Source organism: Aythya fuligula, chromosome 3 (assembly GCF_009819795.1).
Source record: "Aythya fuligula isolate bAytFul2 chromosome 3, bAytFul2.pri, whole genome shotgun sequence".
NCBI classification, from domain to species: Eukaryota; Metazoa; Chordata; class Aves; order Anseriformes; family Anatidae; genus Aythya; species Aythya fuligula.
Genome location: NC_045561.1, coordinates 50,736,685 through 50,759,128, shown reverse-complemented (window position 1 = coordinate 50,759,128; position 22,444 = coordinate 50,736,685). Strand labels below are relative to the sequence as shown.

At 43.2% G+C, this 22,444-nt stretch overlaps 1 protein-coding gene across 2 annotated transcripts in view; it reads right to left on the bottom strand.

Moving 5' to 3' along the window:
• UST (uronyl 2-sulfotransferase) overlaps window positions 1–5,568 on the bottom strand; it is a 160,626-nt gene extending 155,058 nt beyond the window's left edge. For both annotated transcript variants that reach the window (XM_032184696.1, XM_032184695.1), the window contains exon 1: window positions 5,074–5,568. In XM_032184696.1, the coding sequence (XP_032040587.1) occupies window positions 5,074–5,341 (268 nt within the window). In that variant the 5' untranslated portion in view covers window positions 5,342–5,568. The remainder of the gene's footprint in view (window positions 1–5,073) is intronic.
• Window positions 5,569–22,444: the final 16,876 nt, after the last annotated feature.

Below are 22,444 nucleotides of genomic sequence, written 5' to 3'. Positions count from 1 at the left end.
TGAGCAAGTCTTGAAGCCTTTTAACAAAAGTTTATTGGAGATGAGGCACATCTTTTATATTCCAAAATAGCTTGCTTATAGCATGAGGATTTAGCAACATATATTGAAGTCCAAACACCTCAAAAGAAAATATGTACCACATTCTCCATAGCAAAATTAGGAAGTCCAAAGAGAACAGAAAAGTCAGTGAGGAAAGATACAGCTACAGACTTGTCATTTTGGTTCAGAATCTTTCTTTTCAAGGCTTTAAGAAGCAACTTCGAAGCTGACATTTCAGTTCCTTGTAATGTTAATGAATTTTAACATGTAATAAATTTCAAGTGTAATGTATTCTTAAACAGTCCACTGAAAAGCCAGACAAAAATCAAAATGCTTAAAAGTACAGAAGAGCTCTTTTGAGAACACCACATGTTCTTGAAATGATGAGGGGAAAAAAAATGTCAATAGGAACATAACCAGGGCCTTGTTAAAAGCATATTCATTTAAGAAGCAGATACTGTGTATCACCATATTGACTTCATCCATAGTGGAGGCTATCTTTCCTTGAATGTATTTTTCCTACTCACACATCTGACAGGTCTTCAAAACCAGCAAGTTTGTGGAAAACAATATTGATGATCCAAGTGCAAAACAAAACTGGATGAGCCAACTTTTTGGCCATTAAGAAACAAACAAAAAAAAAAAAAAAAAAAAAACAAAAAAAACACAAAAAAACAAACAAAAAAAAAAAAAAAAAAAAAAAAAAAAAAACACCCAACGATAAAATAACATGCTGTCTACCTAAAACGGAGCATGCTAGGTGCTTTCACTCTTAGGAAAGCTTGCCCTGAAAAACACCAGAAAAAAATACAAAAGAAAAAATCAACAGCCACACTGTACTGAAATAAAACCAATTCATACTACCTCAATGAAAATTCTTCGCTTTGCATTTAGTTTAAAATAGTTTGAAGATTTCTGCTACAGCTTCCCCTGAAAGATTTCTTTCTGCTGCCTTCACCTGACAGAATTATGGCTGGATTCTCCCGTGCGTCCAAAATAAACAGTCACCCTTGTTGTGACAACTTTAAGCCTACGGAGCACATCTCCTGGCCAAAACACTTGAGAGCTTCCAGCGGAATGAAGAGTGAGAGTGGGGAGCAATTTAGAGCCTGTTTCAGCACAACTGGCCACTTCAGTCTTTTGTCTTGCATAGGAAGCACAGCGCAGGCAATTTCCACATGCAATCAAACCCCTGACATCAAGCAGTGCACTTGTTGGCAGTCTCCCGGGGAGTTCAACAGGGGAAATGATTTAATTGACACGAACAACAACAACAACTTCACACTGCAAATACTGAAGATCAAAAGATTTATTTTTTTTTATTGGCCATTAGAGGGTTGCTAGCAGCCCTTGGAAATACCCGTTTCTGTGTTTTGAAGCACGTCTTTATCACAAGCCAAAGCAGGAAAGACTACAGCAACGTAAAGCCACTGCTGTTCCAAGGGAAAGGGGTCCCCAGTGCCTTCCCCAGATGCCACGGGTCTGCCCAAGATTTATGAGCTCTGTCCTACACATCTTGCAGAAGATCCTCCTCACTTCCTCCAAGTGCTGGAACTGTGTTTTGGTTAGCGAGCCAGGGTTACCTTGGCAGAAGCAACAAGCAAGATCTCATAGATGTTGTGTAAATCCCAATACTCCAGTGCATTACTGAAAAGCCTGGCAGCTTTTAAGCTTTCTTATTTTTTGAAGCTCATAGATGGTCCAGGACTGATATGTGCCCCCACACAGCAAATTTAAGCCCACTGGCAACAGGCATGCTTTTATGAAGTATCTTCCACAGATTCTTTAGAAATAGCTGACTAATACCCGCGCCCCCACAGATTACATGCTGCAAACCAGTGCTCTACATCTATCCTGATGGCCTGACTACAGCGTGAAACTTGAGCCCTGTTCTTGTGAACCACAGCCAGAACGGACAGCGGAAACCAACAGCATTCCACAGACCTTTATTCCTATTAGATCTATTATGAGCTTGAATTCGGAACAGGATTAAAAAAAAAAAAAAAAGCATAGCCTCATATCTACAGATCTCCTCCCATTTTCCCCATATGACCCTTCCAGAGCTCTGCAAAAGAGAAGAGATGGCAACGCAAAGTGGAAATACTGAATAGAGCTACTTTCTCCCCCCTACAAGACACCACAACATTTTTCCAACTGATTCTCCCCGATTAGTAGAGCAAGCAAACAAAAAAGGAGACAAATACGGACAAAACACCAGAGAATCTGGTCCAGGAGGAAAAATAGTTACTAGTAGTCTGAATATTCTAAAAATACAGTCATCTGCCCCCCCAAACCTGTCCCCTGCCTCACCAAAGGAAAGTTGAGAGAATTAGCAAATCTTCACACTTGACTCCTTTGAAAACAAACTTATTCCTCCTCCACAGAGTATGCTGCAGGCCTAAGAACTAAATGAAAGCTGTTCAGCCTCGCAGTTCTCTCACCACCTAGATTTCCTTTAAAGCACACACCTGCCCAACACAGGTGTGATTTCCATCCTGATTGCCATTGAAGTCTTGTGCTGTTACTTGTGAACTTTCTTTCAAGTTCTGAAGTAAAAAAAAACATCCAAGCATTCCTTCCAGAGTATCATAACTAACCAGGAACAACACACTGAAACCTGAAATGCAAATAAAAAAGCAAAGCCGGACAAGACGGCCCCCCTCACGCTATGGAGGCCGCAGAGTAATTAAACTGAGAAATAAGTTTTCCCTTTGGTCTAGTGCCTCTTGGTTCTTGTAGCTATAAATGCAATAAGGGCGGCTGCAAAATTCACACACTGGAAACATGGTTTGCAAACTAGCTGTCTGTCTGATTGGGGATTTAAATTTTCACACCATAAACTGTGGCTTGGAAGGACTGGAAGGAAAGAGTTGCTTGTTCACTGGATCTGTGGCTTCAGGGGAAAGAAAAAGTTTGATTTTCTTTAACGTCATGAGACTTGACTAGTCAAGCTGTTTTACAAAGCACCATGCACATATGTAGGGCTTTGGTCATTAGCACGGCCAGGTGTCCACTGCCTATTACTCCAAACACTTGTCAGTCCCCTGGAAGGCAACAAGACTACCTGGTTACAAAAAAGCGTTCACAATTTGCAAACCTTACCAGTTGGACAAATCAAGGAGTATGGCACTGTTCTTGGAAAATGTACACTAGATATATAAAAACTCTTTAACAATGTCATCCATAGGGTGACAGCCCAAATGGCACTGTACACCAGCAAGGGTAAAATACCTGTAGAAAATACCATTCAAACAAGCACATTTACGTTGAGGCAGAACACGCTCCATTCACCAGCAGTGGTGCAGTTTGCTTGTTGGGTACCAGGGCTCAGTCCACAAGGACCCTGCTTCAGACCCAGGCACCAGCCTGCTGCAGGGCGTGAGGCAAGTCCTCATCCTCAATGTCCCAGCTGACCTGTGCACAAGGAGGAAACTCCTAGGCTAACAAGTGCAGAAGTTTGCTAATGGTGAGATATGAATAGATCTGTCCACTTTCCTCCTGAGGGAAGCCAACATTAAAAATAAAAAAAAAAAAAAAGTGACCACACAACAAAAACAACCACCCCCGTTTTCAAAGAACACCGCACTCCTTCCCCAGGAGCTCATCACGTTTAGGCGCGTACAACAAAGGCTCCTTGGCACCTGCTGAGCACCTCACAAAAACAATCACCACCCATTCACCCAGATCCAGCGTCTTCCAAGCTTTTAATCTCCAGGCCTCAGAAGACTTTCCAGCAGAGACAGCTACCGGCTATGGTGGTTCAAGCATCCGAACCCAGTTTTATTTCCTGGATCCCTCAAGAGCAGTCAAAAGGCCATAAAATGAGATACTGTCTAACCCCGTGTACCTCTATCTATTCCCTATTCTCTATTCACACCAGCCAAGCAAGACTCATCCTTAGTGAAGATTAAAATTAAAAAATTGGCATGAACTTTGCTTTGAAACAGAGATATCTGTACTTGATCCAATTAAGAAGTCAATCAGTTGTAAGCAAAACCTGCTTCCGCCTTGGTGGAAAACTTGTCCTTCAGTGGAGGAATATCTTAATAACTAACATTACATGAAGAAAAAGAGTCAGTAAAATCCAATTGGCAATACTTTGGCAAAGGCAATATGCTGGTGCATTTGTGAAGTAACGTTCAAAGAGTTTCTTCTTCTGTTCTCACTTGAATTTTCATTGACCTTTTTCTCCAGCTACAGTAGACTCAGACTATGAACCGGACAGGATTTCTGTCCACCTGGTCCTCCCCCCCACCCCACAAAACAGGGACAACTCGAAGTGGGCTGCTCGGAACCTTGTCCAGCTGAGCTCTGAGTGCCTGCAAGGATGGCCGGACCTCCCTGGGTAGCCTGTTCTGACATCTGACCACCCTCGTGTTGAAATTTCTTTCCCTAACATCTCATTGGCACTTCCCTTGCTGCAACTTTGTCTGTTGCCTCTTGTCCCACTGCTGCGTGCCTTCCAGAAGAGCCCGGCTTTGTCCTCTTATCTTTTAACTGAGGATACGGGATAGCTTTCCTTTAAAGAAAAGTAACACACGTACACGCACTGAGATGTGCTCCTAGGATGTTCACAAAACACATACGCACGCATACAGCTTTCAGCTTGTTTTTCTGAGCCACAAGTACTGCGCTCTACTTTGCAACCTAGTGCTGCTGTCTCTGAGGGGTTGCCCTTTTGCAGTGCTTAATGCTGACAGCTTGCCTTCGCAGCCACGAGGAGCTAAGGTGGTAAAAGCCGGTACCGAAACGGCTCCGCACCAACCTCCCCGTGAGGCGAAGCCCTCCGTTCCCCTTCCCCGTGCGGTTCAGCCCCGCCGCGGCGCGGCACTTGCACAACGCACTCCCCCCAGCTCCTCCGCGGGGCAGGGAAGCAGCCTCCAGCGGGGCAGACACGGAGGGCACCGCAACCCAAATCGCTGCGGGGCTGCGGCTCTGCCCCTGGGGGCGAAGCGACGCGGGGCGCCCCATCCCATCCCATCCCACCCCATCCCCGAGGCGCAACAAGTCCCCGGCGCGCCCGGCCGCGCTTACCCAGATAGTGCCGCAGGTCCAGCAGAAAGTGCGGGGGCCCCCCGTTGAGCTGGTAGAAGAGGGAGCCCAGGCAGAAGAGCAGCAGGGCGGCCATGCAGAAGCCGTAGTCGCGCAGCGAGAGGAAGGGCAGCAGCGACAGCGGCCGCCGCCGCCTCCAGCCCCCGCCCGGGCCCGGGCCCCCTCCGGCGGCCGCCGCCGCCGCCGCGGGGGGCCGGGTGTCCGGGCAGCCCCCGGCGCCGCCGTGCTGCTGCTGCTGCTTCTTCTTCATCCTCCTCCCCTCGGCCGCCGCCGGCTCACGCAGCCCGCCGGGGAAGGCGCATCCTCCATCCGCCTGCTCGGCTCCGGCTGCCCGCGGCGGGGAAAGTTGCCGGCGGCTCAGGGCGCCCGTCCCGTGCCCATCGCCCGCCGCCCCCGGCAGAACCCGGCGCGGCGGCTAAGGGGAGGGGAAGGAGGTGGCCACCATCCCGCTCCCGGGGCTCCTCTCCTCCTCCTCCTCCTCCTCCTCCTCCTCCTCCTCCTCCTGCTCCTGCTCCTGCTGCTGCCGCCGCCGAAGCTCCGCTCGGCCTCTCGCCCCGGTGTCGAGTTACAGCCGCCGCTCCTCCGCCGAGCCCTGCGCGCCGCCCGGCCCCCGCCCCGGCCCCGCCGCCCCCGGCACGGCCCCCGCCGCCCGCCCACCCCTGCCCGGCCCGGCCCGGCCCAGCCCCGGTCCCCGCCGTTGCCTCCCCGCGAGCGACCCCTGCGGGCGCCGTCGGGCGCCGCCTCCACGGGCCCGGCACATCCCGAGGCACCTGCCCCGGGCGCTCCTGGCTCGGGCGGGGGTCGCGGGGCTGCCCCCTCGCCCCCACGGCCGAGCTGAGGCGAGGGGAGCGCCCCTCTCGCCGCCTTGCGACGGGCCCCGGGGATCACGAAAGCCCAGCGTGACTCCCGACCGCACGTGGCTCGCAGTGTGATCCCTCACGACTTGTGGTCGTGCCCGCAAAGCTGCTTCACACAACAAGGGTGAAGGGTTCTCGCTTCGTGCTGGGCTGTTTAATGCCATCGCCCTCTTCATACATCTCCTTTGAGACTGTTCGTGTCCCCAGGCACCGTCTGCAGCTGCAATGCATTTCGGTGCATCCCGTGGCCACACTGCCACCACTACAATGGAGGGAGGAGGCCTGGTACGGCGTTGCCAGTCCACAGTCTCATTTTATAGACCTGGCTAGAAGGGGAGGGCTTCCAGCCCTTCACGCGATCCCCCGAGAGCCTTCTTTTGTTTTTAGCCAACAGCAAGTTCTGTCCTCTGTGGTTTGGGAGAAAAGTAGGAAATCATGACCCAAGTGCAACTCGCCAGGTCAGAAACCAAAATGCAATCACCCTTTTCCTTTTTAGGCTTAAAAAAATGCATCCTGATTGAGGGGGGCTGACTCATAATCCTTTAGCACTCGCAGCTGCAAATTCTGCTCAGTAGGCTGGATTCGGGCGTTTTTGCCACTGACACTGAAAGGCACGTGTAAATGCCTGAATCCCACCTACCTTACTGGCTTAGATTTGTTGCTGGTTTCCAGCAGTAAAGGGCATCTGCTGAAACAGGGAAATGAACCTTAGTGGTGTGGACAGGACCATAGAGCCAGAACCTGAAAATAAACAACTAGTGAGCAATCCCCTTGGATTCATTGATAAACAATATCCCCATAGTGGCTGAAAGATCAGACCTTAGAGGATTTGGAGAGGAAACTATTTGGTTTAGTTACAGTCTATGGCATCACTGCACAGATCTTTCAAAATCCACACAAAACCCAAACAAAAACAAAGTTAGGAACAATGATACCTCACTTCTGAGAAGGAGAAAACAAAAATGATAAAATATAAAACAGTTCCACTTCAGGCTAGTGCTCAAGCATCAAAATTGACATAAAAGGTCAGTCTTTAGGACTGTAGGTTGCTTTAAACAGAAATCCCCAGTAATATTCAGCAGATACAGTCCTAAGTGTATTTGCATGGTTAGACTACCACTTAGTGATTCTCGTGAATGTCAGTTTGAAACAAAGTGTGAGGGGCTTACTTAACCTGCTCTGCTGCCTTGGATGTCTTGCATTATTTTATATTGCTTTGAACACTTAAATTGTCTACCAGACAGTTTGCAACAACCACACTGCAGATTCATTTTGCAGTGCTAGTTACTGTTGCAAATGAGAAACCGGTAAGCATTTACATTGAACATTTGAGAAAAATGGATGCTTTGACAAGAAGACAGACAACATCTGTAAGGTGAATCAATACATCTCTATTTTTCTAGTTGCAAAGAATGTCTTTGATCTCTAGGAAGAGATTGTGGAAAAAAAAATAAAAATGGAAAGCAAATCTATCATTGGGAAGAGAGCGCTTTATTAAGATCACTCTTTCCATCGACAGGTAAAAAAATTCTCTTAAGAGGAAGAAGAGAAATCATTATTCCTTTCATATGTATGAACTATCACACCTCTGTTATTCTATCAATTAAAATGCCTAAAATTAAAGTAGGACAACAAGTAGGAAAAATAAATATTGTTTACTTTGTTATAGCTTGATGTAGTGTAACTGTCTCCCTATTTTTAATTCCCCTGTTACTTATCGACTTTAACAAAAATATATGATTATGCATGCACAGCGTAAAGCAATTAAAACATATATATATATCCTTAGCAGGATTTTTGCATTCAAACACACACACGCAGAAGAATGAAAACCCACATTAAAGGAAAGATACGGTTGAAAAGCCAAGTGTCAACATTAAGAAAATCCAAAGGTAAAATTTTTCAGACAAACTTGTTTTAACTTGTAGAGGATTTGAGTTGCAATTCAGCCTTTAATTGTGTGATTATATTGTTTGCTCCCAGGACTGCTGCCTTGTATGGTGTCTGCGACAGTCACTGATCATTGAACACGCAGATTTTTGGTTTATTTTTAATCTCTTTGTTCAACATATGTCCTCAGGCTTTGTTTAAAGCTACCTAAATCCTGCCTGTAATATGGAATTATTAATGTCGTAATAGGCTTTTCCACAGTGTTCATTGTTACAGTACCTTGAGCATACCAGGAATGTTTCTGAATTACTTTCATGCAATGCAGCTAATATCACCATTTCACTAATTGTACAAATGGGACACAGAGATTAATGTTAAACATGTCTATTAATTTTGGTTGCCAGGCTTGAGATGACAGGGTTTGCCTTAGTGAAATACTTAGTGTTATGAAGCATTTTGTACGTTGACAGCATAGCTCCCATGGACTTTAGGCACAGCTATGAATGATAACGACTTCTACAAATCAGAGCCCAGGCTCTCAGACTGAACACTAGGCATAAAACGACCACTCAGTGGCCACGCAGTTCAAGCAATCTGCTCAATGCCATATAGGAGTGCTGTGGTGCTAGCAGGCACACCACCGATAACTTTCAGAGCAGTATTTCAGATAACTTTCAGACTGCAGCAGTCTTCATGCTCCTTGCCTGTCTTGACCTTGTCCTGCTCCTTTTTTTCCTCCTCTCCTAGACCCAGTCTCAGCTCCAGGATCTTTGTCCAAGTGTGTTTCCTTCCATGACCTCAGCCAGAGTAGGTCCAGCTTTTTGCTCAGCTTTGCTCCAGCTGAATCCCTCTCCTGGCTGTGATGGTTCCAGCAAGAAGGATACTGTGAGCTCAGGGGTGGCTCCCTGGGGCTGGAGGAGGATGCTCAGAACAATCAAAGGAGCAGAGAATACCGCTGCCAACAATTCCCAGTTGGGTCTACCTCAGTGCTACACTAGAGACTGCTGAGCAAACTCATAACCCCCACTGAGAAATTAGCTCAGTGAGCGAGATGAGCACAAGGAGGTCGTATGTCAGCAGGACACACGTCTGCACTTGGCAAAGGTCCTGGTTTAGGTGCCAGTAGCCCAGTGGCCTCATCTGTCCAGTTTGTCAGGTCAGCTGCTTGCCAGCCCAGGGATGACAACGCACCCACAGAGCTGCTTGCTCATGGCTCCAAGCCCAGCACACTGCTCAGTTGCTTGGGAATGGCTGCGCCAGGCTGCTGGGGGCTATAGCTCCGCTCTGCTGAGCGCACACAGCCCGAGGTCACGTTGAGATCTGTAGCCTTCCATTGGAAGAGCAGAAACCATACGTCTAAAAGTAAACACTGATGTTCCAAGGAGTGGAGGCATTGTAGTTTCTCATTTTTGCAGCAGTAGGATTTTGATTCTAACATAAGCAAAACATCCTTCACTTATTCTGACATCTGAATATTTTTTGTTGTTGTTGAAGTTTTCTAGATAAATTCTGCAAATTCCCCAGCTGGGGTATGCCATAATAGGCAGCTTGCAAAGGTGTAAGCAACTCGAAAGGGATAAGGTAGAACCCAGGCCCTGTTTTTTGTAAGAGAGCAAAGACAGGAATTTTAGATGCAAGGCTACACTGAGTAAAGGCTCACTGGTTTATGGGAATAACCTAATGTAATATCATCTGAGAAGCACCCATGAAAGATTGCAGCTTGAGATTCCTCCAGCACTTTCTGTCTGATTTGGAAAGGGTTGAAAGCATTACAGGGTAATTGATGACAGCCGTGCAGGCTTTATTTTACTTTATTCAGCAACAGTCGATAATTTGATGGAGATGAAATAAGGGTTCACCATGGCTTTTAATTTCATGCACACAAAATGCTTGCAAATTTCATCTTCCTTGACTGAACTAGGATTGTAGGTCTGTGCTGGCTAGTTGTATTAATTCTGTCCTTTGTGGAAGGTTCAGAAATACATTTCTGGGAAAAATATGATAGTAACTGTCTGAAGGTAGGTACATGAGCCACATCCTATAGCTCATACATCAAACAGGTACAACCTAGTGACACTCTGACAATGCAGGGTCATTCCAGAAAAGGTATTTAGAATTTTTAATTAAAATGCCATTTGAAAGTATATGAACATGGTCTATCAACATCACTTGGAGAGTAATAGAACTTATCAAAATGAATTCATATTAATCCCTTGACATTGCTGGCTCTCCCCAGCAAAGTGCTACTCACAGGGTTGTCCTTACTCCTGATTACAATGGTGTTGTTTGTTTAATTTTATCTGAAATCAAAATGGCTAACAGGAGTTAAACCAAGACCCTTTCTTTTTTTTCAGCAGTATGCATATTATTGAGAAGCAGCAATGAAAGCAGAAGATACAAGACAGTGTTTTATAATGTATAGTCTTAAAGATCAATTTTTCCCCCATCATAAATGCCCACTCATAACAGCCCAACTGAATTCACTTTGACTTTGTGTCCTCTTTGTATTGATTTCCCAATAGTAATCTAAGTCTTGCATTTATCTCAGGAAACTGACAGCAGAAAAGCAGAAGTTCCCATGTGTAAACAAGAGTTTTCTCACAGCACACCCGCTAAAAGCCACGCTTGTTTAGACAGTTAACAGAAAAGCACCATGCGATGTACTGGACAGATTTAGACATGTAAAGACTGAGACCGTCACATGGGGAAAATACAGCACTGGTGCTAATGAGGCACCAAATAAAACAGATAGCGAGACACGTCTGAATCCAGGAATTGTACAGAGTATGCTGGCACCACCAGGCTATCTCTAAAGTAGCCAGTGGATGTGTGCAGCACCACACAGGGCTATGCCATGGTAATAACAGGGAGCAGCAGGGCCAGGCCAGTGCAGCGCTCACAGCAGAATTAATGAGGGAGGGCAGAAAGCCATCCTGGCACCGCCTCACCTCCTCCTGTCCCAGAGTGATTCCACAGCTCCCTGCAGTGCACCGCAGTCTCACAAGGAAAAACATTGTGGGAAGTAAGCTGATCCACTGAGAGGTGTGTTGATGCTGCAGCTGGGAATGTTATGGGACAGTGAAACAGGCTGTCATACATCTAGCATAGCCTATAGGAAACCTCAATCCACATCCCTGAAAACACCCCCTAAAAATACCTTTACTCATGTTCTACTAATAGTAACACCACTACTCTCTTATCAAATAAGGCATCCCTATGAACCAGGTCTCTCTTTTCCTACAGGAAAGAGAGACCATTCCTTACAAGTGAATGCCTTTGGCCTCAGACAAGAGGGAGAACTAAACTTTGTGTTTTCTTGTCCTGCGTTAGTTCTCCAACAGCAGAAAAAGTAGGATGTTTCTCTGTGGCATCTAGTCTGGAAGAGGTGTACCAGGGACGCCCACGGGATGGTCCCTCCAGGTGCTATCAGTGCATAAGCAGAGCTGCTATTCCTGAAGGATGCTGCTTCAGCTCCTGGTAGGCAGGTGCTGTAAGCTGATGCAGATCTCTGTGTGGCAGAGGCACCCTCAGACCCCAGGACTGACAGCACTTGCCAGTTAAGGAGCAGGGGATCTAATCCACAGGTGACCACTTCTAGGCCAGTCACTCAGGGAAGGCTCCTGATGAGATTTTCAAAAGCAGAGGTCTGAATAACTAGGGGTCTAAATCCCTCGTTAAATTTGGCCCTGTGTATTTTCAGCTCATCTCAGGCATTATATAGAATCATAGAATATCCCGAGTTGGAAGGGACCCGCAAGGATCATTGAGTCCAACTCCTGGCTCCACACAGGTCTACCCAAAAATTCAGACCATGTGACTAACAGCACAGTCCAAATGCTTCTTGAATTCTGACAGGCTTGGTGCAGTGACTGCGTCCCTGGGGAGCCTGTTCCAGTGCACAACCACCCTCTCAGTGAAGAACCTCTTCCTGACATCCAGCCTGAACCTCCCCTCTTGCAGCTTGACTCCATTCCCTCGGGTCCTATCGCTGGTCACTAAATAGGTCAGCACCTGCCTCTCCACTCCCCCTCGCGAGGAAGATGTAGACCACAATGAGGTCTCCCCTCAGCCTCCTCTCCTCCAGGCTGAACAGGCCTTCACCTCTAGGCCCTTTGCCATTTTAGTAGCCCTCCTCTGGACACTCCAACAGTTTCATGTCCTTCTTGTACTGTGGAGCCCAGAACTGCACACAGTACTCGAGATGAGGCCACACCAGTGCAGAGTAGAGTGGGACAATCACCTCCCTCGACCAATTAGCAATTCACAAGCTGGAAGTTACCTTATTGAATTATTCATATGCATATTTCATCTAATCAAAGTATTTCAGAAAAGCTGTTTGTTCACACATCAAAAAGCCAGCAAATGTCAAGCTCTGTCATGAATCCTTCGCTTGGTAAAGTGGTATTCACTAAAAAATTAAAAAAATAATACTGTTATGCATCAACTGCTTTTATATAAACTGCCATCAGGATGTCATTACATATGTTAGGTCAAATTTTGGGAAAAGCAATGTACAGAAAAGGGACATATCCACAAGCTAAAAGTTTACAGTAAAGTCTGTAAATTAGTTCACTTCATCTTCTGACTGCCCACACAAGTTGTGGTCCCTCACCGCATAAAACCTTTACATGAAACTGCCTTTGTTGTTCCTTCAGTTACCGATGCAACGACCTACGGCTTCCAACCCCAAAACAGAAGTGGGCCCTATGTCAGATAATATAAGCTTCACTACTTAGCTACAGCAGAGGGAAGGGAACATTCTACCAAATAGTTTGCCTCCACTGCACAGGTAACTTGGTCTTCCAAGCACTTAATTTTACCAGGAAGCATGTAACTGGCAGAGTGGTGATACAATGCTGAGAACTGAAAAGGCAGGTCGAAATTTAAAAACCCCAGGCCAACAGAATAATATTCAAATTGCTAGAATAATTTTCTGATAATTCTCCACAAGAGCCTGTCCTGCACACAAGTAGGCACACACATATACTAGGCGTAACTTACACTAGTTCAGACAGGCTATTGCAACAGCCCAGAGCTTTTTTCCAACTTGGTTTTGACTCATTTCCCACACCGTTACATATATAAACTTGGCTTCCTATCATTTCCTTAACATATGCACATATAAACCTGAAAGTTTTAAAGCTGTGAGTAAAGTTTCATTTTGATTCTCTCTGTTCAGATTAGGAATTTTATTCAGTGACAGCTGTAGAGTAACTGTCGGAAATATGGAACTTTTTAATGTTTTGAGTAAGAATTTCTCTCATTTGAATAATTCATTCTTGTTACTCTTACAATTTCACGTGGTTAGAAGTGAAATATGCAAAGTAGCACATAGATCTGCCTATCACAAGTTATTCCCGCCCCCCTAAATTAGAGACTTTGGCAACAGTATTTCTGGAATGCAGTAAACATTTCCTTTAAACCTATACAAAATACATCTGGAAGACAGTGCCTATGGAAAAGAGAAACCGTATAAATCAACTAATCAGGACCTCTAAAGCAGAGCAATAATGTTCATAAAATTAAGGTAAAAAAGATACAATTCAATTAACATAGTCATGAATGTTGGACATATAATAAATAGCAAATAAGTATTTGCAATAGGAGAAAGAACATCATTCATTTACAATGATCTAGGACAAATAAATCAAAGTACCCTTGCTCAATTTATTGCATTTTACCCAACACCAAGGCTTCCTCTGGACCAATTTGGCTTTTCTGCAGTCTTTGGCCAGAGTCACGTGACTGGAGCAAAACTATGAATTGCTTTAAGCACTCCCAGATGCTGGGGTTGTCAGTCTTAGCTCATATTATTTCCAATTCTTGTGGAAAAAGAAGGCATATATTCTCACTGTATGGGGCTTTCAACTGAGCAATCTCCTGATGGAAAGACCTGAGTTTAAAAACCAGAGCAACCAACATGATCAAGTGGTCTGATTTCTGTTGCTTGATGAAATAACAATTGATTCTGCTGTTGCTGCTGCTATTATTTTACCTCCTTTATACTTTTACTTCTGTGCTTCTTGATGCAGAAACCTTTGCTGTTTCAGTGGGACCATGCGTGCTGCTGATTGAGCTAAGCCAGACTTTCACATCACACCTTGTAAAGGCAGCTAGTATTGCCCTTATGGGAGGCTCTTTCAAAAGATGTAACTTTTTTTTCCTCTCTTTTTATCTCAAATTAACACAAGCAGGCTCAACCATATGTCATTTGCACTTAGAGAACAGTACACCCTGTCCTTGAAAGATCTGCTTAAAGTGTTGATGCCTTTTCATACTGAAATGGCATAAAGCAAAAAAGGGCGTATGTTTATAATTTTACAATGTTTGTTAATTTACTGCAAAAGAAAGGTCACATCACCTTCTTCTCAGCCTTGCCTCTTTATTCACAACTGCATCCATCCATCCTTGCAATAAAAGTCTGTTGCAAGGACTGTGTATGGCAGACCTTGCTTACACTCTCTAGATGAGTTGCAGACCTCGTAGATTTGTCAAGCCTTGTGTTGGCCAAAGGATGGGGGATGACAGATGCGCATCTGGGTAGGAAATCTCAGCCTGAATTGGGTAATGGAAACCCCCAAATACAAAGGGAGATCACATGGTACATAAATCCTTGTCTGAGCAGATAACAGGAACAGGGTGGCAGGACAAGGCTATTTCTCCAAAATCCACACATTGCACCAGCTGCATCTCCACTCCTCTGGACCCCAGCCTAGGTTTCTTGGGCCAAGCACAGTACGATGAAGATTTATTCCTCCTGCGATCATCTGCGTCTGATCCCAGGTCAGGAAACAGCTACAGCACTACACTGCAAACGTATGAAATGCAAGTGCTGTGGAAGAAATTATGATACAGGGTCAAAACTGTGATTCTCCCACTGACTTCAGAGATTTGATTGGCTTGCTGATCTTGGCAAGAGTTGAATTTCACCCCAAGAGAGTAATTAAACAACTACTTTAACTGCAATTCTCTTGAGTGTTACATCAGCATCCATACAGTTATAGATCATAGCAGTTAGAGGACAAATTGCACCCCTTATTGTTGTTCAAGCTCCAAATGACAGCCTTGTGTCTCTAACTCTTCTCGTGGTAAGAATCTATAATTTTGCAGCTCTTTGCTACTGCAAGTATTGGTCACACAAGTGCCAAAATGTCCGTCTCTTTACAAATGTAGCTTGTTTGTTCAAGCCAGGGTAGGTAGGTGCAAAACTCAACTCTGGTGTTTTGAAAATTCTTCTCCTTCTAACAGAAACTTAAATATTAGATGGAAATAAATCATGGTTAGACTACACCCTCAGCGAAAAGCAAAGGAGAAACTTTGGTGGAGCAATGACATATTTTAGAGAAATATGGAACCTGAATGCTTCCTAAAAACAAAAATAAATACTTTAAGCTTCAGAAAAGTGGAAGTGGCTTCATTTTTAGCCTTGAGACTTGACCCAGGCATGATCCCCCACAAGGACAAGTGACTGTGTATTGTATATGCATACAATGGACTAACTGTTAGACTAATGGGGGGCTGCAGGAGGTTTCTGGGGCCCCTTCATTAAACTAATGACAAACATTCATCTCTTGTTACAGAGGATACATTCTCTCCTATTTTCCTGTTCTCTCCTGACTCCTTTTGCAACTCACTATATTTTCTATTTTTAAATGTCTTTTCACTTTTGTTCCGTGAATTCTTAAGACAACACAAGATGAGTAAAACACTTATTTTCTATTTATTGCCAGTCAAAATTTCTAATATTAATACACAACTAAGGTTCTTGTAACTACATGTCTTCTGACATCGTATCGGAGACATTTCAACTTTTCTGAGGTTGTGAATGTGGAAGTCTAAATCCATCTTTAGAGTTTTGGATGCACAAAAACTACAAGTTCAGATATTTGCTGTAGTATTGAAATGCTAAACTGGAAGTTTTATTGTTTATATATCACTTATTATATGCCTAATACCAGAAAAAATCAGCATCTTGTACCTGAGTTCAGTGGGCCATACAGTGGGGGTCAATTTAATTGCCCTGTGGACTGCAAGCTGGGACTCCTATCACTCTCAAGTTGTAAGGAGACAACATGCCTTCCTCTGCTAACAGCCATACCTGTCTCATGATGATCTATGGAATGACAAAGTCTTGGGTGGCACAGTTAATTTGATCTTCTCATTTAAATTCATTTTCCCAGCCTCTGCAAAACTGAGTGACCAAATGGCTACATAGAATGAATCTCCAGGCCTCCGCTTCATTTGCGAATATTTGAACAGATATCTGCTGCCTACAGGTCTGTAGAAAGGTGAATCCTGGTTGACAGCCCTTACAAGCTGCCCTTCCCGAGTCCTTCCCTTTCCTTGGGTAACTCATTTGCTGTTGGGGCAAAACCACACCTCACCTGAAGAGGGTCATATACTTCCTGTATCTCAGCCATATGAATATTCCTTCCATTACATTTGTTTGATAAATTAAAGGGAACAAAATTAAAATAAAGATAATTCACCAACACTACCTTCAACCCTAAGGATGCCTCTACTTCTCACCGCTTGGATCTGCCGTATAGGCCTTTTCTGTCCAATAGATTAAATAGGTTTGTTTTAGCACACATACAGCTAAGCAACCAAAACCAGGAAGGGGACGATAGTAGTCTTTTTACTGGAGCTTTATGGCTGGGAAAACTCTGAGAAGCAAGCAAACATATCAAACTTTAAATCTATATATTTTTAGAAGAGTTTGGATAACATTGCTTATTAAATGGTGAAGGCACGCAAGTACCCCACGTGTTGTTTTTCTGCATAGCTCAAGACTTTTGTAAATTAAAGCAGAGCTGGAAGATCCCAAAGAAGTTTGGCAGAGAGGCTGTGAAACATTTTATAACCTTTACATCATTGTCTTATGTTTTTCAAGGGAAATTACTCATAGTGCGATTTCTACTGTGAGTAGAAATCTACTCCCTCCTGCAGCACCACAGGAAAGTTGCAAAGAGGCAAGGATTAGCTGGTGATAGTAAGGTGAGAATTTCCATAGTTTGTCCAGTGTCTCCTAATTTAAACTCTAACTATCCTTTACTAAGTGAATATGAAAACATGCTAGTGCTTTGGGAGCGCCTGCGGTCTGAAAGTGCCCGGTCTGAAACGGGACGCTTGGTGTGCTATATACAACTCAGTCATTGGCTTCAGAAAGCAGGCTGCCAGATGTTTGCACTTCTAGCACGCTCTGTAACATACTCTCCCCAAAAGGAATGATTACATACCTGCTTTGGCAGTGTCACCAACTAGAAGGAATTATTGAAGAGGGTGTTTCAGGGACAACAATGCTTAAAAAGTTTGAGAAATTTAAGAAGCAAAAAAAAAAAAACTATTGGAAGTCTTGAAGTGTGCAAGACACTTCTGTAACAACAAAGTTGGACAAACTGTATTCTAGTTGAATGAAAGCAAGTTATAGGAAGGCAATTCCAAATGGAAAAAGAATGCAAAAAAATACAGTAGGGAAATTTCCAAATTGAAACACATCCTGTTATCACCACCCAAATATTTTTCCATAGCAATTGTTTTTCAACATTCTACATCTAAGTGAGTGCCAAATAAACATAATGCTACATTATCTTCTGAAGGAGACATTGCCTACCAAATAAACCTAAACTCCCAGTGCAGTAGTTCAGTTTTGAGCTGTAATCACTGTGTGATGCAAGAATTCTCTTTCACACTTAAAAACAGTAGTACTAGACCTGTAGACAAAGGACTGAATTTCATATTGAACACAAGTACTACATAAGGAGGAAAGGTAAAGCCTATTGGAATCCTGCTGTGTTTTCTTTTTGTTATGCTTTTGAATGTGAGAAGAAACTGCTGTCATTAAAACTGTCAATTCCTGTTGGGATGTGGCTGGCTGGGAAATGAGAAATGCAAATAACTGAAAATAGGAAAGTGTTTTAAGAAATTCCAAATGCATCATGTTCAGAATATGCACAATACTTGCAAAAGCCAGACATGGACAATCTGACACTGTCCCCACACAAGGGTTCTCTGGCTGGCAGGGTAGTACCTCTTCTGCAAAGGCAGCTGTAGAGAATGTTCTGATTTAAAAAAAAAAAAAAAAAAAAAGAAAAGAAAAAGGACACATGGAGAGCACCTTATTGCACCTTAGAGCCATGTCTTAATTTTCAGTTGTAACTACCCTTTAAAATAATTTGAACTTTTGATTTTTTATTATGTGGACTTTCCAAGCATGCAGTTACTATATTCTGTTATTATAGCAGTAGAATCTGCAGCAGTCTTTCATGCTGGCATTTTAATCACTAGTACTTATCATTGCAAAACTTCTCACAGGCAGGACTGATTGGTTAGATCAAACTTCACATCATTTACAGGGTCTGACATCTCACATAATTAACTAATTTACTATACACCATAGGTCATTGATTTTCCACAGGGGAAAAGGAAAAAAAAAGTAATTAGAGTGAAACTGGCATCTATTACTTTCTTCCCATGGATCTTTCTGTCCATGGTAAGTGTTCCTATTTTCACCCATTGTCATTTCATGAGAAAAATTTCATTACTTAGATAAATGTGTCACAGTCTTGCAGTCTTGTTATCAAGATTATTTCTCTTTTTAGATGTGCAGTTTTTGTTTCTGAATGTGGTTGAAGCATTTTGCCCCATAAATGTACCTGACAAAAGTATGCCTTATATCTTTTCATCTTATTTCAGCCTTTCCATAAAAATCAATATTCTTTTTCTGTATGAATTATAACTAGCTTCCTGAATAACCTACCTTGCATAATAGATTCTCTTATTTCTTACTGTCCTTAGTAACAGAAGCAAAAATGGAAGGGAGAAAAAGACAGCAGTGTTTTATGTTATCAGTTCTTTGTGTAACATTATGCTGCTGAATGACTGGATAGATTTTTCTAACTCAAATTGCACTGTTAATATTTTGGAATCAGAGCAGTTGTACACATGGACATATAAACATTACGCATTGCAGCTTAATCCCTATTCCATCTACGCTACAAAAAGGTAGCTTGTTTATCCATATTCAGCTTTCAGATGAGGCAGCTAGCTGAATGTAATCTGGTTGAGGAGAAATATGTCATCTTGTGAGAGTACAATTTCTTTGGTGTTTTGTTGTTGCAGAAATACCTGTCACATAAAAGGTTTTTGAACACAGGAAAAATGAATAAATTAATAGGTGATAAGCAAAACTTGTCTTTTACATTAGCCAGGGATACAGATCAAGCTATTATACATAGCTTTGACCTGGAGCCTTTCCTGTGGAGGTTAGAAGTGATTTAGAAACACTGTTACTTTAGAGGTTTAAAAATGCAGTTTCTTGCTTACAGAACAGGCATGCTGCTCTTGTCAAGGTTTCCAAAGCTCAGTGCAGAACATGCCCTCAGCTGCCTGCCGGATGCTATGGGCACTGCTGACTCTGCTCAAAACCTGGTCCTTCCCTTTGCTTCCGTAACTGGCTGCAATTTTGTTCTTCCTTCTGCCTCCTTCTTCAGAGGAGCCCTGTTGTCCTTCCCAGCCTTCAGCAGGCACTGTCATCCTCTTCTCCTTCCACACCTTTCTTCTGGGCGATATGAGCTATGAACACAATGCAGTTATCTTCTGTTTCTTGTCTTAAAGATTCACTTCAGAACCGTCTCCAGTCCAAGCTAACATTCCAACCCATCTTCCTCACTCTTCCTCTATTAATACATTTGGAAAAAATAGCTCAGTGTCTGTGTTCTCTTCATGTTTTCTTCCTCATGCATTTTCCTGCCAGTCTCAGCCCTGACACCTGGGTATTGCCTTTGAGTTTTACCTCTCCCCTCTTCCGCAAACCAGAGCTATATCTAAACACTACCAGTTCAACACAACCTATTCTGCCCACCCATTCAGACAAATTGTTCCTGGTGCTTCTTTTGCATCTCAGTTTTGATATGTTTTTCTATCCTTCTCTGATCACTACTTAAACAGGACATGGGAGGAGACAATAACTACTGAGTTAAATCCACGTTTGTCCCTTCAGAAGCATAAGCTGATGGGAGACAAGGAAAGAAAGAATACCAGAAAGAAAGCCAGAAATGAAAGCTGTTGAAATAACATTCATTTTTGAGACTTCTGCTTTCAGTCACAGGGCAAGCAGGTCTCTGCCCCAGCAAAATTACTGTTGGGTGCAGCAGAGCAGAGTGGGAAGACCCAGGGTCACGTCAGTGCTCAGCAGTACTAATGAAATATTCCAGAGCAGCACAGCTTGTTCATCTAACAAGTCCCGTGGCCCAACTACTAGGCTTAACCCTGGTCAGAGCTCTCAGGCATAACGCTGTTGATCTTTCCATTTGGTAGATAGATGCCTCTTTGTGGCCAAGATCTGAGGTGCTACATTTTAAAGTGTTCTTCTGCTCTTGATGTGGGGTTTCCCAATGCTACTGAAGCCTCAAATTTAAATCCCTGGAGAATAGAAGTGTGTGAATGTGGCTGAAGCTGGTATATATTAATAAACAACTTGAACTGCAAAAGGCAGAAGTGAAAATCAGTAGCAAGAACGGAAGTGAAAAGCATGCTGAATGGCATTTTCTGAAGAATAGACATTTCAAGGTATAATAGCGATGTATGCTTATTGTATTGACTAAAAGATAGACAGGACACTTAAAAGCCTTAAGATTAACCTAAGATGATCTGAAATGAGAAGCAGTCAGAATCAAGAAGTGCAGTCCTGAACTAAAGTCACTGACAGTCCTGAAGTAAAGTCACTGACATTAAGAAGGGGGCAGTATGGCAGCAGAGACAACGTGCTGAACAACAAGTTGTCACCACTGGTTAACAGCAGATATTCAAAAGCAAGTGACTGAGTCAGCTGGACCAGACAGGCTTCAATAAACATATCAGGACCAGAAAGAGAAGAGTGCAGTATACAAGTAGAATGGAAGAAAATAAAGCTATTCTTCTCACTATTGTGCATTTTCATTTCACAACATTTAGGAGGTATTCAAGCCTTCTCAGGGAGTGCTGTGCTTCTAAGCTACCAAATTCATAATTATGAACCATCAGAGTTTAATGACAGCACAATCACAACTCAGCAAGGCTCACGCCTGAGTGCATTCAGGTACCAACAGTGAATTAAATGGTTTCCAAAATCACATGTATACACATTCTGCTGAATAGAAATCTATGCTATTATTTCAAAAATGTCTCTCATACTTAATGTAATGTGAAAGGCCAAGCAGCTTTAAATTTTAGAGGTAGGAAAAGATTGCATGTCTTTGAATAAGCTTAAAAGTGGTGTGGAGTGACTCCAGGAACAATCCTAGCCAATTACGAAATCAGAAGGACGTAACAGAAGGAGGCAATAACTGCAGTTGTGTTTCATACTGTTACCTTCAATGAAAAAAAAAAAAACTTATGTCCAATGGGTACAGCTATGTATCATTCACTTTTTTCTCCTGTAGCCAAGATCATAAACATGAAAAACACTTTCCAAAAAGGAAGACATGGTTTTGCTCATGTAAAATACATCTTTCTGAGTTACTGTGGCAAAGGCTGAGCATCAAGATAATTATTTCCCCCTCCCCCTTCAAATGGGGAACACATTTCTAAGACTATGTAGGGGTGAGAAGGGGTAGAAATTAAACAACCAAAATTTTACCAGATAGTTTCTCAGAATCCTCACATCTCTTGGATCCTTGTATCATGTGTCCCTGGAGAAGAACAGCATTACAAAACAGCAAAAAATGTGTATTTTTAGCTGCTATACAGCATTACACATTAAGAAAGTGTTTTGTTTTATTTCAATGAAAACAAACAAAACCAAAACAAAGAGCAGAAGAATGGTGGGAATAGGTCCATGAGGAACCTTGGTAGGTCATTTAGCACATCCGCCGCTCCCAAGGTAGAGCTGGCTATGCCTAACCTACCCTTGAAGAGATATTCTTCAAACCTCTGACAATAAGGGGCCTGCAGCCTCACTGGACACACTTCCACTGCTTCACTATTCTGACTGGTGGAAAGGTTTTCCCGATATCTCAGCTACATCTCACTTGATCCACTTTGAGTTCATTACTTCTTGTTCCGATCACAGCAGTTGTGGAGAAAAGCTTAATTGTTGACTTTATTTTTCCTGGTGGTCTTTAACATTTCTGCTAAAGCATTTCCAATTGTTACTACAATTTTTCTAGATGATCTTTTCTCTAAGCTAACTGAAAAAAATTCCTGTGCCTTTCAACACTGATCTAGTTTCCTCAAGCTCTGTTCTCTGCTGTTGCTCTTTTATAAAAAAATATATTTTTATAATGTAGTGCTGAAAAGCAGAGACAGTACTGAAGTTTGACAATGTCTCACCAGAGCAGGCAGCTCTGCCCCAAGCCATTTAAGTCTGCTCTCTGGGACCCAAACTTCTTGTTTTCACAGACAATGCAAGCAGCAAGGTGATGAAGTGAGTTCTAATTAAGAGAATTATCAGTGAAAGTTGGAAGCTAACCAATAATCTTTCAACTCACATTTTCCTTGAAACATAACTAAAGTCTAAACTCTTTTCTCTTACAGGTACAGGAACATTAATCATGGCTCTCCTGACTTCTTGGGCAACCTTTCTTATTCCATACAACAAATGACAGGATGTGCAAACTTTTAGCTTA